Source organism: Ovis aries, chromosome 5, assembly GCF_016772045.2.
Source record: "Ovis aries strain OAR_USU_Benz2616 breed Rambouillet chromosome 5, ARS-UI_Ramb_v3.0, whole genome shotgun sequence".
NCBI classification, from domain to species: domain Eukaryota; kingdom Metazoa; phylum Chordata; class Mammalia; order Artiodactyla; family Bovidae; genus Ovis; species Ovis aries.
Window position 1 is genome coordinate 53,281,558 of NC_056058.1, and position 16,164 is coordinate 53,297,721.

The 16,164-nt window shown below is 39.2% G+C and overlaps 1 protein-coding gene across 1 annotated transcript in view; it reads left to right on the top strand.

Moving 5' to 3' along the window:
• The window catches only part of KCTD16 (potassium channel tetramerization domain containing 16), a 322,100-nt gene extending 306,208 nt beyond the window's left edge, over nt 1-15,892 (top strand). The window contains exon 3 of the mRNA XM_012178675.5: nt 3,301-15,892. Coding sequence (XP_012034065.1) covers nt 3,301-3,755 — 455 coding nt within the window. The 3' untranslated portion in view covers nt 3,756-15,892. The remainder of the gene's footprint in view (nt 1-3,300) is intronic.
• The last annotated feature ends 272 nt before the right edge of the window (nt 15,893-16,164 follow it).

The following is a 16,164-nucleotide window of genomic DNA, read 5'->3' on the forward strand; positions in this document are numbered from 1 at the left end:
CCACTAAAATTAATCTGTTTAATTTCCCTGTAATAGTGATAGTGCCTAGAATTAATGGAAAGTAATACTTCTCTTTGCCTGGAAGCTGGTGGATCCCAACTGACATTTAAATCCATGATGATCCCAGCAGTTCAGGGTAGAAATAATGCATCTGTGCCAGGGTCTTGGCTTGGACAGGTCTTGGAGGGCTGCGTGCAGTTTTCCACATGAGCACATAGGACTCATTCACATGTTAGTGTTCATGTTGTTAAACTGCCTTTCAGAAAAGTCTTAGGTTCCCCTCTAAGTCCATTGAATAGAAAGACTTTCAGGGGAAGGTAACTCTTGGACAGAGAAATACAGGCCTGTTCTTTTTTGTTGTTGTTGTTGATGTGGACCATTTTCAAAATATTTATTGAATTTGTTACAATAGTATTTCTGTTTTATGTTTTAGTTTTTTGGCCACAAGGCACATGGGAGCTTAGCTTCCTACCAGGGATCAAACCTGCACCCCCTGCATTGGTCCTCTAGGCTTGTACTTCTACTGATTCAGGAGGGTTAATAGCCAAAATATTTTGTTATCTTGTTTTAAGTTTATAGGCAGGTGTATTCCAGCACATCTTTTTCTTCTATTTTATGTCTTTCTCCTATTCCTTTTCTTTCTTTTTTTAAGGTTTTGTTCAGTTTCTGAACTCTCCTCAAGAAAGATCAAACTAGATCAGCCCTGGGTTGGGGTGATTACTTTTCCTTGACCTAACTCATTGGAGCCATTTCTCCATGGAATCATATTAGGATAGGGATGGACTGGTTTGGAGAGGCAGAGGCAAATTCTACCTTCTGAAGGAGAAAAAAACACCCTCCTCAGAATCTGGGCTGGCAGACAGTAACCATTTTCTATTGCTGATATGTTCAGTCACCAGCTGGCACATATTGAACAGTTTCTCTGTTGCATGGAAGATATTTATTTGTAATAGCCTGTGATAACTAGGACATCACTGCTGTGGCGATTCCTTCTGGCTAATTGGATTGTTGCATTTTATTTAATGGGTATATAAATACAATGAATATTCAGTCACATTTGAAAAGTAGTACAGAAGAATGAATATATATTAGAGATCCTTTTGTCATTGTGATTTATGGGGACTTTCTTTTTTATTATCTCTGAGGAAAAATGTATAACTTGTTATAAATATTTAAGTTGTTTAGATATGTAGAAGGCAGACATTGTAAGAGATGACAGGACATAATCTTCCTAATAGTTTCCATCCTAAAGTTCCTCTACTTTGACCACATTAGAAATGATAACAAAGTGGGATATTATTATCATGTGACTCATTATTTATGAGAATAAGATATAGTGCAAATCGAAACTGGATCTCTTTTAAAACATATAAATGTACCACATTATCTTTACCCTTAATAGTAACATCATAAAGGGGATTGATTTCCCTTTAATTTGTTCACAGCATTAATGCAATGAACTATATGAAGTACCCAGTGTATAACATCTGATCAGTAAACAGTATTAGGTTTATGACTCCAAGAAGACTGTGGCTATGTAGAGAGTGGAAGGCTTGGAGCAGTGACTTAGACTCAGGAAACTGCTTTGCACAGTGACTCTGGATTTCCTAGTTTAGGGAGCCACCAACTGAGTATCTGAAAAATGGCTCTGCTCCAAATAGCTGAATGTACTGCTGTGAATCAAGACTCAGGGAAACAGGGAGAGAGGAATTCACACTGGCTTAAATATGATGGAGTGGATCATATAAGTGAAACCTCATTGACAGGCCTAGTTTCAGGTATGGCTGGATCAAGGTATTTCAGAATTATTATCAGGATAATAATAATTATTGAATTATTGAATTTCTATACTCTTACTTGAGCCTTTTCTGGGATGACAACAATGAACTCTTCATTGTGTCTACCTCAGGGTGCTCATGGTATAATAGCTGAGATGCCTAAGATAGACAAGAACTATAACAAAATGTGATATGTGTAATAATAGAGGCACTTACAAGGGAAGATCGTAACTCAGAGGAAAAATTGGCAACTATTTCTGAGGATAGGTAAACAAAGACTTCAGAGAGAAGTGATACTTTGAAAATTGTTTTGAAAGAGAAGCATGAATTTTACAGACAGATTAGTTATAGTATTTGGGAAGCCTGTTTTCAAATCCCAGCTCTGCCATTTACAAATTGTACAGCTTTGTACAAACTGCGGCAAATTCCTTTCTGGGGCGCTGCAGCTCGGTCCTTGTTACTGTGCAAGGGCTTCTTCTGGTTGCCAAGCGCAGGGGCTCCTTTCTAGGTATGCTTCACGGGCTTCTCATTGCAGTGGCTTCTCTGGTCACAGAGCACAGCCTGTAGGGCGCATGCGCTTCCGTAGTTGTGACGCAGGGCTTAGTTACCCCACCGCAGGTGGAATCTTCTTGGAGCAGGGATTGAACCTGTGTCCCTTGCATTGGCAGGCAGACACTTAACCACTGGACCACTGGGGAAGTCCTACAGCAAGTTTCTAAAATTCTAAGGTCTTTAGTTTCTTTACGTGGAAACTGGGGATGGAGATACTGATGTCTTAGAACGGTCATGAGGGTCTAGTACGTTAATGGGTACGAAGAACTTGCGTGTGGGTTTGTACAAAGTAAGCCTTCCCTGACTGGCAGCTGTCATTCCACTCTTCGAGAATCTCCCTGTTTACCTGACTGCAATAACATGGGCATAGGATTAGGGCTTAACATCAGCCACAGTAAAGTCAGTTAGCGTTTACTGAGTGCTTATTGTGTGCCACACATTGCATTAAGAACTTCATTTTTGTTGTTTGTTGTTCAGTCACCAATCATGTCCAACTCTTTGCAGCCCCATGAACTGTCACATGCCAGGCTTCCCTGTCCTTCACTATCTCCCGGAGAATTTCACTTGCCTTATCTAATTCCACCCTTCAGCTCTTGAAAGTAGGGAAATTATTATCTTCCTCTCACAGATGAGGAAACTGAAGCTTTGAGAATTAAATGGTCTGCTAACTAACAAAGTTAGCGATGACACTGTGTAGCTGAGTAACTATCGATTCCATGGACTGATGCATTAGAGTGTATTTCCTCTTATGCAGCTCACCCTTATTAACTTCCTGCGCTCAGTGCATTATTAACTTCCTTCCCTCCATGAACTTGGCTGCTGGGTACTCCTGTTGCAACCCATCCTGTGTGCCATCCTGTTTCTTCTAAAGACATGGTTGTGCATGCTTGTGTGTGTGTTGATATGCAGTGCTGCTACTCCAAGCTGAGCTGCCTGACATTCACTCCTTGGGTCCTGTGCTTCTTTGCAGGTGAGCCTTCCAGGTGGTCATCTTCACACTGTGATTGCTGCTGCAAGAACGGCAAGGGTGACAAAGAAGGAGAGAGTGGCACCTCCTGCAACGACCTCTCCACCTCCAGCTGCGACAGCCAGTCTGAGGCCAGCTCTCCCCAGGAGACAGTCATCTGTGGGCCCGTGACACGCCAGACCAACATCCAGACTCTGGACCGTCCCATCAAGAAGGGCCCCGTCCAGCTGATCCAGCAGTCAGAGATGCGACGGAAAAGTGACCTGCTCCGGACTCTGACTTCCGGCTCCAGGGAGTCGAACATGAGTAGCAAAAAAAAAGCTGTTAAGGAAAAGCTGTCAATTGAGGAAGAGCTGGAGAAATGTATCCAGGATTTCCTAAAGATCAAAATTCCAGATAGGTTCCCAGAGAGAAAACACCCTTGGCAATCTGAACTTTTACGGAAGTATCATCTATAGGGGCGGGTGAGGGGGCGGGGGTGGGAGAAGAAACAGAGCGTGTCACCGATTTGAAATAAACCTCCTGAAAGAAATCCATATTTGAAAAGAGAAAACAACAACTGACAATACACATTTGTTAGAACACAATAGCCCATTGATCTACTACTGCCTATTTACCTAGTTCACCTTAACACGTCAATCCACAGGGTAGATTTCTTTCCAGATGTGGAAGTATAAGAAATTCTCTCTTTCTCTCTCTCTCTCTTTTTTTTTTTTTTTTTTTTTTTGGTTCTTCGTTTGTTTGTTAACTTGGTCCCATGTGCTGAGTATCTTATCTATAAATGAGAGCCAGCTACATAAGAATAGCTGAGAGGCCTTGGGAAATCATTTATCCCAAACTGGGTTTTTCCTCTCCTCTTCTACCTCCCTCCTTTGAATGAAAATTATGGTAGCGATCTGGCCCAATGCCATAGGTTTGGATTTTTAAATTTTCCTTTTTCCTTTTGTTTATGGGGTAATGGGGGAAAAGTGGCAGATTTATATGACTTTTCACTCAAATTGATTATGTGCCAGTTTATATTGACTCCGTATGCATGAGTATTTGTGCAACAGAAGCACAACCAAGTATGTATATACACACAGAGCACATGACCCCAGAGCCTGGGCCCCCTAACGGGTTGCTCCTGCCCCCACCAGCGCCCTCTTAGAGTCCTTCAGCCACAGGCGCCTCTGCTCTTTTCTTAAAACCCTTCTGGGAAGATTTCTGAGCCTCTCTTGGCAACATTTCCTTACATCTAATAACCCCCATCATCAGCAAATTGTCTTCCTTATTTGGAAATGAACACCCTCAGGCTCCCTTTTACTGCACTGCTCTTTCTCGGCACTAGGAGAAGGTGAGAAGAGCTAGTCACACATTCTTTGTATTTTAAAAAGCCAAACATCCGTATTCACAAAAATCACTGCAAAATGACCCCAATTCAGCCTTCTTTACCCGGAGCTGAATTACCTTCCTTCTCTCAATGTTTCTGCCCATGTTTTAATGGTGTGATCTTTCCAGTACTCCACGTTAAGTTCTCTGCATTCCTATGTAGTTGTGGCAGTCAGAACAACACACAGTCCTTGAATAAGGGTCCAGCCTTTTGGTTTAAGGGGAAATTGTATTTCACACATTCCCCTAATCATTTCTCATAACTTTTTAAAACTACAGCGCTTCACTGTTACTTCCATGTAGCCAGTTTTGTTTGCCTTTGGGATCTGGGATTTGGCTGTGTCCATACTAGAAGTTGGCTCTCACTTCTTTGATGTCTTTGAACAACCCAACTAGACAACTGAAGCTCTGAAATTAAGAGTTGGGCTTTCTAAACTGTCTTTCTTGTTTACATCCTTGACCTGTATGGACACAACCAAAAAGAAAGTGTTAATAGCCATCCATCCATGCGACTCTGTATTCTATTAATGTACTCATAGTTTTTTCATTGATTTGTGGTAAATGAAGATTAAAGGGCAAGATTTGACTTTCAGCATTCCTCATGCATTTCCGTGGGAAATGAAAAATATTTTTTTCCATCCTTAATTGTGTGCCAAGAGCTCCTAATTTTTTTTTAAATTTTGTGTGTGGGGGTATGTGTATATGTACCACAGATAATAAACACAACTGGATGATGTCTATGGGAGGGAGACATAGTGACCCATTGCTTCTTTTTGAAATCTTTCATTGATGCACATCATTATGTAAGAGGTGTGTCTTGATACTTGTTATTAGTCCCTATTAACATATGTATAGCTTTCTGAATTTTTGTTAATTCTTACCTTCACACCTCGGCAACAGACTCAGCCAATGTTTTTTTTGTCCTGATGGTTCAAATGGACTTAACAATTTTTGCTGAAGTGAAAAAAGAAATATCATTTTTGGAGTTGTGTTGTAAGACAATTATATTTATGAATTTAAGTGCTGTTTTTTCATACATTAGTATATCAGCAGACATTTGATCTTAACTACAACATAGCTTTGTAGAGCCTACCAGTATGTCTTTAGTGTTTTCAATGTGTCTTTATACCATTTCATATTGGTCATATTGGTAATAGAAGATCCTGCAAAGGATCATAGAACTTAATGGGTCAAGAAGTTGAATTTGGTGAAAATATCCCCAAACTCACTTTGCCCAAATGATTCTTATGGTCCTACTGGAAGTTCTGTCAAAGAGTTCGGGGTCTAACTAAAATGTCCAGAGTCCCAACTTTCTTAAATTTTAGACCTGATTGAAATGGCTTCAAGATAGAAACACACTAGTAAGAATTGGAGAACTAGTAAGATGGCCATCAACTCACTATTCCTACTATGTACGTACTTTAAATAGGAAATGAAACATTGCAGAGGAAATGTTCATGGCATTTCTCTGTTCTTCGACCTGTCTTTTTTTTTTTTTTTTTTTTCCCTGTTTAGGCTGTCTTTATACCCCCGGGGACGGGGGTTGGGGGGGGCGGGAAACAGTGGTGGCAAGTCTGTTTAAAGTAATAATAACATTTTAAATCGGGGTCAGCTCAAACCAAATAGTTCATATAGCTGAAACAGCAACAGAGTGTTCATTTGTGTGGTTGTTGGTATGGAAATAACAGTGAAAGTTAGTCATTCAGTCGTGTCCAACTCTTTGTGACACAATGGATTGTAGCCCGCCAGGCTCCTTTGTCCATGGAATTTTCCAGGCAAGAATACTGGAGTGGGTGACCATTCCTTTCTCCAGGGGATCTTCCCAACCCAGGGATTGAACCCGGGTCTCCTGCATTGCAGGCAGATTTGTAAACCTGGTCAGTAAAAGTCTCTGCAGAGGCACCAGGTCCATGCGCATCTTCAGTCTTATTTTAAGTGGAATTGATGTGAGGGCTATGTGGCCTGCAACACTGGAAATGAATTCTGGGTAAGTGAACTAGAAGATTAAATACTATTGTGGCCCTGCACCATGTATCATATTCATTTCCTCAAACTTAAAATAGTTTCAAGAATTTTTAATTCATTTCTGGATACAATATATATGGTTTGCTTCTTGATTACTGGTAAGGACAAAGGCTGATTTGGAGAGACCAGTAGCATCAAATGGGTCAAATGAATGAGGAATCATATGCACAGAGACTTTGGAAAATTTTGCCATGCTAAAATCCAGTGAGCTTGTGGAGGTCATTCTCTAAGGTATGTGGGTCTTCTGAAGTCAGAACTATATTTATAAAGTCCTCTGACCCACTATCAAAAAGGGAGTGATCTGTATTCAGCAGGAAAGGGGGAAGACAGGAAAATAAAACTGTTGGATCATGGTGGTAGTGTGTTCTCCCTTCCTCTGCTAAGAAAAAAAACTGCATTGAGATGTGGCCGTAAAACAACAAAGTGGCTTCCAAAATATGCAGTGATGTTATCCTTTGTACTTGTAGGCACAGTTATCTTCCTGGAAATGCATGCATGGTGAATTACAATAAAAGGGGAACAGTGCACAGATCGTTAGTGTTCCCTTTGTTCTTTATTCCTCCATAGCTATAACGTGTCTACTCCCAACGGCTTCATGTGAGGCGGGGGCACATGTATAAATGGGGAGCTAACAAGGAATTTCTCATTTTTTGTTATTGGTCTTGCTTGATTCATGGGCACCTTGCTTGCTTGATTCACAGACACCTTTACCCATAGCACAGATGTGTACTGTTTACTCTGGGTCCTCTTAGTTGCCACTGCTTGAGCTTCGGGATTAACTTTGTTTCTCAGGGTTAGATTCCTCTCTGCTTATTGCTTTGTTGGTGCCTAGCAAAACAGGCTAAAGTGAGACAAAGAAAAGGCATACATGGTGTTTTGCAAAACTGCTTGACACCAACTCCCAAAGTGGGAGACAAACTTTGATTCTCATATATTTTTCTCTGTTACATTTTCAACTTTTCAACTTTGTATTTATCATAGTGGTTTAACCCAGAGCATTTAAATGCTGGTATTTTCTGGCACTTTCTATCATGCAGTGGGACTTGACTAGTCTTGGTCATCTGGATTATCTTTCCTAGAGTCAAGACTCTACACACTTTCAGGAAGAATCCTTTGTCAACCTCCACGTGACATAGCAATTTTCAGAGGAAAAATGATGAGAGTTATTTTCCCCCAGGACCATGACAGATAAATGTTTTTGCCAATTTGCATGCTGGGTTATAGGGTCAGCATGGGCCGTTTTTCTCTTAATGTCTTGGTATTGTTGGCATCTTGCAATCTTGATGACTCAATTTATTTATTTTCTTTTATACTGTCAAAATAATACACAAGAGACAGCATTAGAGTGAGCATTCTGTATTCTAAGTTAGAATGGAGTTAGATGTCATTTGTACAGGACTGTACAATGATTAATATCTGCAGAGAAATTAGACCAAATGAAACCTGCTGAAATGGGTTTGATTTATATTGCCTTCATCATTCTGATTTTAGATGAAATGGTTATTGCTCTCCACCCCTGCTGAAAGAAAAAGAGTGTTAAGCTTTAATAATCACAGCTTTGTGATGCAAGCACAAAGCTACTTTGAAATGTTGTTTTTCTCATCTTGCCATATACACTGGAATGGAGATTCACCCCTCAGTGACCTCCATTGCAGAAGTGTTGGCAGTGTTTCCAGTACTCAGCATGCGGAAAGTCATTTGTAGCGCTTGTAAAAACGCAGATCCCCAACCTAATCCCAGAAAGTCTAATCTAGAAACTTCAAAGGGGGGCAAGGAACCTGCATTTGGGGCTTTCATCCTTAATGGTTTCTATGGGATGGTCTGTGGACCTTCCTTTGAGAAACTCTGGTGTTTAGGGACTAGGCAGAGGTCACCATTACTCTTACTTCCTAGTGGCACTCCCTCTCACTTTTCACTACAGATGAGTCAGAGCCTGCATAATTCATTATCTTAAGGGAAAAAAAAAAAAAGAAAACAAAGAAGAAAGTCCTAGGACTAGGGCCGGGCAGATTTCCATAGTTGGTTTGCCCTTTTATCTGCTTGTCACTCATGACCTCCTCTCCATTTTGTGCATGTTTGATGTTTGTACCTTTTTGTCCCCAAACTGAAAACCTGCATCACTGTAGTGGTATGACTGGGTAGATGGGACCATATCTCTGAGTGAGATGTGTACTAATGATACCCAACAAGGAACAAAGATAATGCCCTTTTCCGAAGAGACTTGTTCATCTCTAGGCTCATTTACAGTTTGCATCAGAGGAACTTCAGAGTGATCCAAAATTTAATGGAGTGTGTGGCCCCAAAAGGGGTTCCAATAACTGCACATACAAACCACCAAAATGAGTATGGAACGTTGAATGAATTTAGCTGTGTATCACGAAGAAAATCCTGGGTCATTGTACTGCTTACTTTGTCCACTTTGACTCAAGCAATATCAAGAAACCCTCAGAGAGCTGATGACCCTGAACCTCAACATTAACTAAAAATGTCAAGCAAAGTCCATAAAGAAGAGTACATTTTCAAAAAAGAAATAAGGAGTGGATTAAAAAATTTCATTTGTAATGATATGAAGTTCTCGAATTTTTCAGTCACTCTGACTAGGAGAGATGGCTCTACTATAATTATTCAAAAGAAAAAAAAAAAATTTGGAGGTTTTCAGGGATCCAGTTGATCCTATCCATAAAACAGAGTAACTGGAGAGGTACCAAATCTGCCCCCCACCAACCCACTACAATAAATAGAGAATAAATGACTTAAATTCATGCTTGTCATAATCATTAATTAATATTTAAGTAAAAACTAATATCAAAGGAAAGTGAAGAATGGTCAGTGAAACTAATGTACTTGAACCACGAATTATTTTGGCCAAGAATTTTTTTTTTTAATCTTAAACTGGATTTAGTTTTCTTTCCCTCCTTTATTTCCCAATGGATCTCTTTATTCCTCAGCTTCCTAAACTTTAAACAATGTTCTTCTTGTTTGTGAGAAAAGTTGTATTGTTTATTGAGTAAAGAATTTTTAGTTCCTAAACTATCTTCTTTGCTTTATTTAGGGAATTTACTTTTAAAAGGCTTAAGAAAAATGTGTCCCAGTCCAATGACTATCCAGGGGTTTGTCCTGGAGGAAGGAGGAGGTGACTTTCCTGTTAATCAGCCTTTTAAAAGCACTTAACTGCCAAGTGGAGGATTTAGTAAGTCTCCTCTCTCCAGCGACCTCTTCCATCTTGTCAGTTTATTCTTAGAATTGACCTTTAGCTAATTTACCTGTGTTTGCACAATAAAAATCAACATAACTTCAGACTCTCACTGCTGATGTTGGCTTCATCCATCACAAATGAAAGAGGATTGATGCATAACTAAGTAGTGGAGGAGAACTGCTTTATAATTGTGTCAGTGTGTGTGTGTGTGTGTGTGTGTATGTGTAGGTATAGACACGTACAACTTTTACGTCAGTTTTGGGTTGGTGACTGGTGTCCACGGTAATGCTACTCAAGTGCAGGAATATTCAATGCTATTCAATCTCTGGTCACTAAATTTAACAGCTTTTAATTCAACCCAGTGGTTTGTCTTTACTGTGGGTATGAGTACCTGGGAAGGTTGAGTAAAGCTGGTCTCCTGATACAAAATTCAAACATTACAGATTTCTGGATGAAAATCAAAACTTGTTTTCATTCACATAGTCACTAGAGGCATCATACTCAACTTAGTTGTTAATTGCTCAGTCATGTTCAACTCTTTGCGACCCCACAGACTGCAGCACACCAGGTTCCTCTGTCCATGGAATTCTCTAGGAAAGAACAACTGGAGTGGGTTGCCAATTCCTTCTCCAGGGGATCTTCCCAACCCAGGGATCAAACCCACATCTCCTGCATGGCAAATGGATTCTTTATCATCTGAGCCACCAGGGAGGAAAGAAAAAGAAAGCTTTGAAAGCTGAAATATGCATGGAATTCACATTGACCACTAGTAGTTTTTCTCAACTGCAGCCAGTGGTCAGTGGCTTAACTTGTGTGTGAGAGACAGGAACATTTTCAGGAACATTCTGATTTGTGTGGGTTATGTGCATTTAAGGCAGTCACTCTCACCCAGGAGTGATTTTGCACTCTAGGGGACTCTGGGTAATGCCTGAGGACGTTTTAGATTGTCCTCGCTTGAGAGGTGGTACTAGCACCCAGTGAGTAAAAACCAGGGACGCTGCTAAACATCCCACAATGTATAGAACAACCCCCACAACAAAGAATTCTCTGACCCTCATGTCAATATGTCAGTAGTGCTGAGGCTGAGAAACCCTGAGTACGCGTTGGCTCCAATTTTCCAAGCCATTTTAAACTGTAGAGAAAGACTTCTGGATCAAGAAATAAGATGTAATGAACAATAATAATTTGTACCACTTGTAATCTGTATAGGCTCTATTTATTATCCTTTTATACAGAAGTGAATGCTGAGATTTAGATAGAAACATGTCATTTTTTTTTCCAGGGCTCCAGTAGTGATGAGACAGGTCTAGGGTCTTAATCTGTCTTCTATTTAAGTCTTTCTCTGCATCAGAAAAATGATACTTCAGTGAAGTTATCAACCTTAAAACAGGTAAATGTGTCTGTTGTGAAGCACTTTGGAAGCATATTCAGTTCATGTGACCCTATTAAGGATGTTTTTCAAGCTGATCAACAATATACAGCAAGGTGATCTCAGAAATGAAGCAAAAATCAGGGCAAGAGTGCTTAGAACAGGCCAACAGTTTTATCATCTTTTAACTGCTCACTGTGTGCTTTGGGTTGAATATCTTCACCGAAGATGGTATTTATATCTTAGAAAATATGATTGTCAGGCTCACACAGATGGCCCCCATGCTCTTGTTTTCAGAGAAATGACAAGTCTAAGCCCAGGTCCTGGCTACTGAATCTTATTTTTCCATTTGTATTTACTGCCTATATTAGAGCACAAAACAGATTTGTATCTTAAGTCATTTGACATTTTTCTTTTAATTTATCAAACTTACATCCCAGTGATTGACTAAAGGTCCAGTCATTCTACCTCCAGTTTATGCAAGGGAAACCGAAGACCAGAGAACTGAAGTCAGACGTCCATTTATTTGTGCATTCACTCACCGGTATTTGTGTAATGCATACCATGTTCTGGTCACCACAAGGAGCATTATAATCTCCTAGGGAGTTGGACTTGGGATCCATTCAGTTCAGTTCAGTCGCTCAGTCATGTCCGATTCTTTGCGACCCCATGAATCGCAGCACGCCAGGCCTCCCTGTCCATCACCAACTCCCGGAGTTCACTCAGACTTTCAGATCAAGTTCAAATTCTGGGCTAACATTACTTCTGTATGTAGCTCTGATCAACATTTCAGATTTATGGTTTAAATACTAAGTTATGAATAATGTAGACGATAAATTGTTAGTATGCACCAGAAACTACTAGGTGTTTTCTATGCCTTATCTTCTTTAATCCTAGAATAACTTAAAGAGGCAGACGCTGTTACTGTCCTCTTTTTACAGGTGAGGTCATTGAGACGTGGAAAGGTAGAGTGGCACATAGCTTGACAATGCGGAGACAGATTCTCATCTGGGTTTGTTAGACTCTGAAGGCTCGCAACCACCTCTGATATGAACTCTCCTCTCTTCTGGATTTCACCTTGGTATAGCTTCTTCTGGTCTAAGCCAAAGGTAGCCAGGATGATTCTAGCCTGACATTCTTTCTGCAAATTGTCAGCTATTTTGTGTTGTAAGTTCCACTAGACATGCAAACCCCTAGGAGATCAAGGAGAAGCAAGTCTGGGGGGAGGGGTACCACGGACTGTACCTGATGGTAAAAATGCTATCGAGGGCTTTGTTTTAGAACAAGTATCTAGTGAGTACTGAGCCCCATCACACCCACAGGGGTAAGATAGCTTCCATGTCAGGGGGTTGGCACCCACGCTGCTGGCTGTGCTGTTTACAGGAGATCAGAGCAAGTTTCAGGAGAGGTAAGATGACTGTCTGTATAGGAGCGCATGTGTGCACATGCATGTATATGGCATTTTTACATTTGGGCTCAGTTTTAGTTCCTGGCAGGTCAGAAATCCAAACATGATTTGACTGCCCCTAGCATCTTATTATTATTGTTCTGAGTTGGAAAAAAGAGGCAGCTAGAGAAAAGAAACTGCACTGAAATATATGACTCTGTGTGTGTGTTGAGGAGTGTGTGTATACTTGTATGTTGTGTATGTGTGTTTATGTATAAATTTTGTGTATATATGTATATATGTGTGTACATCTATCTAAATGTATATATATATATATATCTATACATTTATATATACACATAAACAAATCTTTGTTTGAAACTGTTTGGAATTTTGAGTTTGAAAGACTGACAATTTTATTTTTATTTCCTAGAGAGTCTAAAATACTTCTAATTTCCAAAATCCTTTTTCACTATGAGTATATGTATATATCTATGGTACAGAAAATATGATTAGAATACCTAGGTTTAACATCTATGGATGCAAAACCAAACAAAAGTGTGTTTATGGAAAAGTCAAACTTGGAAAAACTGGCTTTCTTATTTGAACCATTTGTTGGAATTTCAAATTATGTGTTTTCAGATTTGTTCATTAAACAATAGCACACATACAACCCACCAAATAAACATGATGATGTTTAGGAAGAAACAAATAAGAAAATGTGGGTCTATGATGGCACAAATCCAATGGTTATCATGCCAATGGTACTTCACTTACCTACCTATTGGTTAATTTACTATCTTATTGATTTTCCTTTCATCATTCATGGAGGGCCTCTGTGGCCTTATATATTTGTAGGTGAAGTTGATTATCTGTTTATTTTTTAAAAATACTATAGTAAATAATTTATAATATGCATATTGTAAATATATACTAAAGCTCAAGGGCACATTGTAATAATAACCAAACATTTTTCTAGACTTCTACAAGTAACCCTTTCAGCTTGATTATACAGATACCAAAATAGTTGCTCAAAGAAAGAACAACATATAGTTAAATGAAATAAAATGTTACTTATTTGTTTTGGCATGGTACATGCATACAACCAAATGACTGAAATTTGAGCTCTTTCAAGGATACAGTAAGTTGCGTTTTCATTCACTGCCATGTGCTTTGCATATTTTGGAGAATATGAAAAGTGTTTTAAACCAACCTATGCAAAAGAGCTTCCCTGGTGCTCCTTGGGATCAGTTTGTACGCACACAAGACCATACCTTTAGAAACAGCCTGGCTCCCAGCCCAGGGCTCAACTGATGGTTCAAGCACAGACGCCTCCTCCCAGGGACCTGTCAGGTTTGCTCACACAGTCATAAACATTCGCAAACCTATCGAGTATGGTCATTCATTTATTTTTCCCCCAGAGTATCCCTGAAGATGTGGTCTTAAAAGCACCAGAAAGAAAATAAATCTTGCAGCAATTACATGTTTTAATTAGGTTTAAGGACACTTGAAGAAGTAATGGTTGTTTTCCCCCCAAATTTTAGAGCAGAGGAGGAGGTTTAACATCAACCTTGGCTTCAAGTTCTCCTATCATTTTCCTTTCATTCATTTTTATTCTAAAGGAGATTGTTGAATCAAGAGAATTTTGCTTAGAATATTCTTCTTAGTTTAGAAAAGAACAGATTCATGTTGTTTTTTTCTGTAAAACATGAGGGGTGAAGAAGTGGGGGTGCCCAAAACCCCTCATTACCCTGTTTCTGATGTAAGAAAATGGATTCAGTAATTACTGGAGTGGTATCCTACTTAAAACCCAGAAATGGAAACCTAGGGGAGCCCCATTTCAGAGTCCTGTTGAAAGCTGTTAATGGGATAAGTTGTAAGTGGGTCACCACTTAGATTAACAATGGCATCTTGCTTCTTTCTCTGGTAGGAACTTAGTCTGTAAAATCAAGAATCTTTGTGTTGACTGAAGGAATTGAACTAATGATCTCCATGATTTCCTGTTCCCCGGGTCTTTCAGAACCAACAGAGCACTGGATAGAACCTAACAAACATATCATTTGTCCAAATTAAACTGACATGTTTCAATAGTATCAGGACCACTCTCAATACTTATAAAGACTATTGATTAGGATAGCTGGGTATTTCCAAGTACAGTTTGCCAGGGATTATTAAGCTCCTCTGACATCCATCTTGGATGCTTTGAAGGCAATGTCACCATAGATAGAGGAGTCTGAATTTTGCTGGAACTAACCCTGAGTGGTGATCTACTGGGGCCTTGCTCATGTTACTTTTTCTTGACCTCATTCAAGTGCTTGATGAGTTGGGTCAGTTTGTTGCACATTGATGTATACCAAGTGACACCCACTGAAATTACCTCTTCTCCTTTCCAATGCAGTTCACTTGTACATAAGTGTAATGTCAAATTGTTTACAGGTTCTTTTTGTGTGTAATTGTGATAGCAGATTTAGCTCAGACTTTAAAGGAATCTGTTTACTGAATGGTGTTAAAATGAATGTGCTTATTACAGTATAACATCATTAATTATGGACTCACATGAATGCATGTTTTCATGTCGTCGATTCCCAGCAGCTCGGTTATCCAGCAAAATGTCTGCAGTCTGTGAATAGCAAATATACATAAACTACTGTGATTAATAACTCAGTAACTGTTTCTACCTTGGTATGTAACACTAGATTTTAGCCTGCTGTATTTCTTTCTTACCTATTTGTTTTGCAAGAGAAACATGGTAAAAGATAGCACTACTAATTGTCCCAATGGAATTGCGCATCATTTTGGCAATTGTTGCTCCACCCAAAAGGTAACTGCCTGTGATGGAACAATGGCCCTGAGCAACATATAAATATATACATACATATTTATGTATGCAATATCTACAATGCTAATTACTACCATCTATTCTCACTGCCAATGGAAACAAACCATTTTCTTTGGAATCATTGATGGATATAAAAAGTTTAATTTGCTACTAACTGCTTTCATATTCTGTTTAGTTCTTATAGTATGGTAAATGATACAGGTGCAGTATCAGTATTGTAAAATTGTGTGGTGAAAACTACAAAAGTCATTCTGTGGATATATTTTACAAGGCAGACCAGAAATTATATTTCAGATTCTTGTGTGAATATAATTACAGAAATAGGTAACTATTTTTTATGTGTTTGCATAAATGACTCCATTTCATATACATTGTAATTTAGCACCAATCATAATAAATCATTTGGTAACATTTAGTTGTTAGAGATATCTATTTTCAGTACACATGAGAGACTGATGATTCAACATTATTTCACACTAACTCAAGAATTTTAGATGGAAGGTAATTACCATTGCAATTAGTTTATTTCTGGTTTGTTGTGGCAGCTTGCTGGCTTGGGGTACAAAATAAGGAGACTTAATAAGTTGGTTATTTAAAATTCTTAGAATGAGACTACAGTAAGTTGAGGCCTTGCCACTGCCTCTTCATAATTGGGTGGCCTTATGCTATTTATCAAGCCTCTT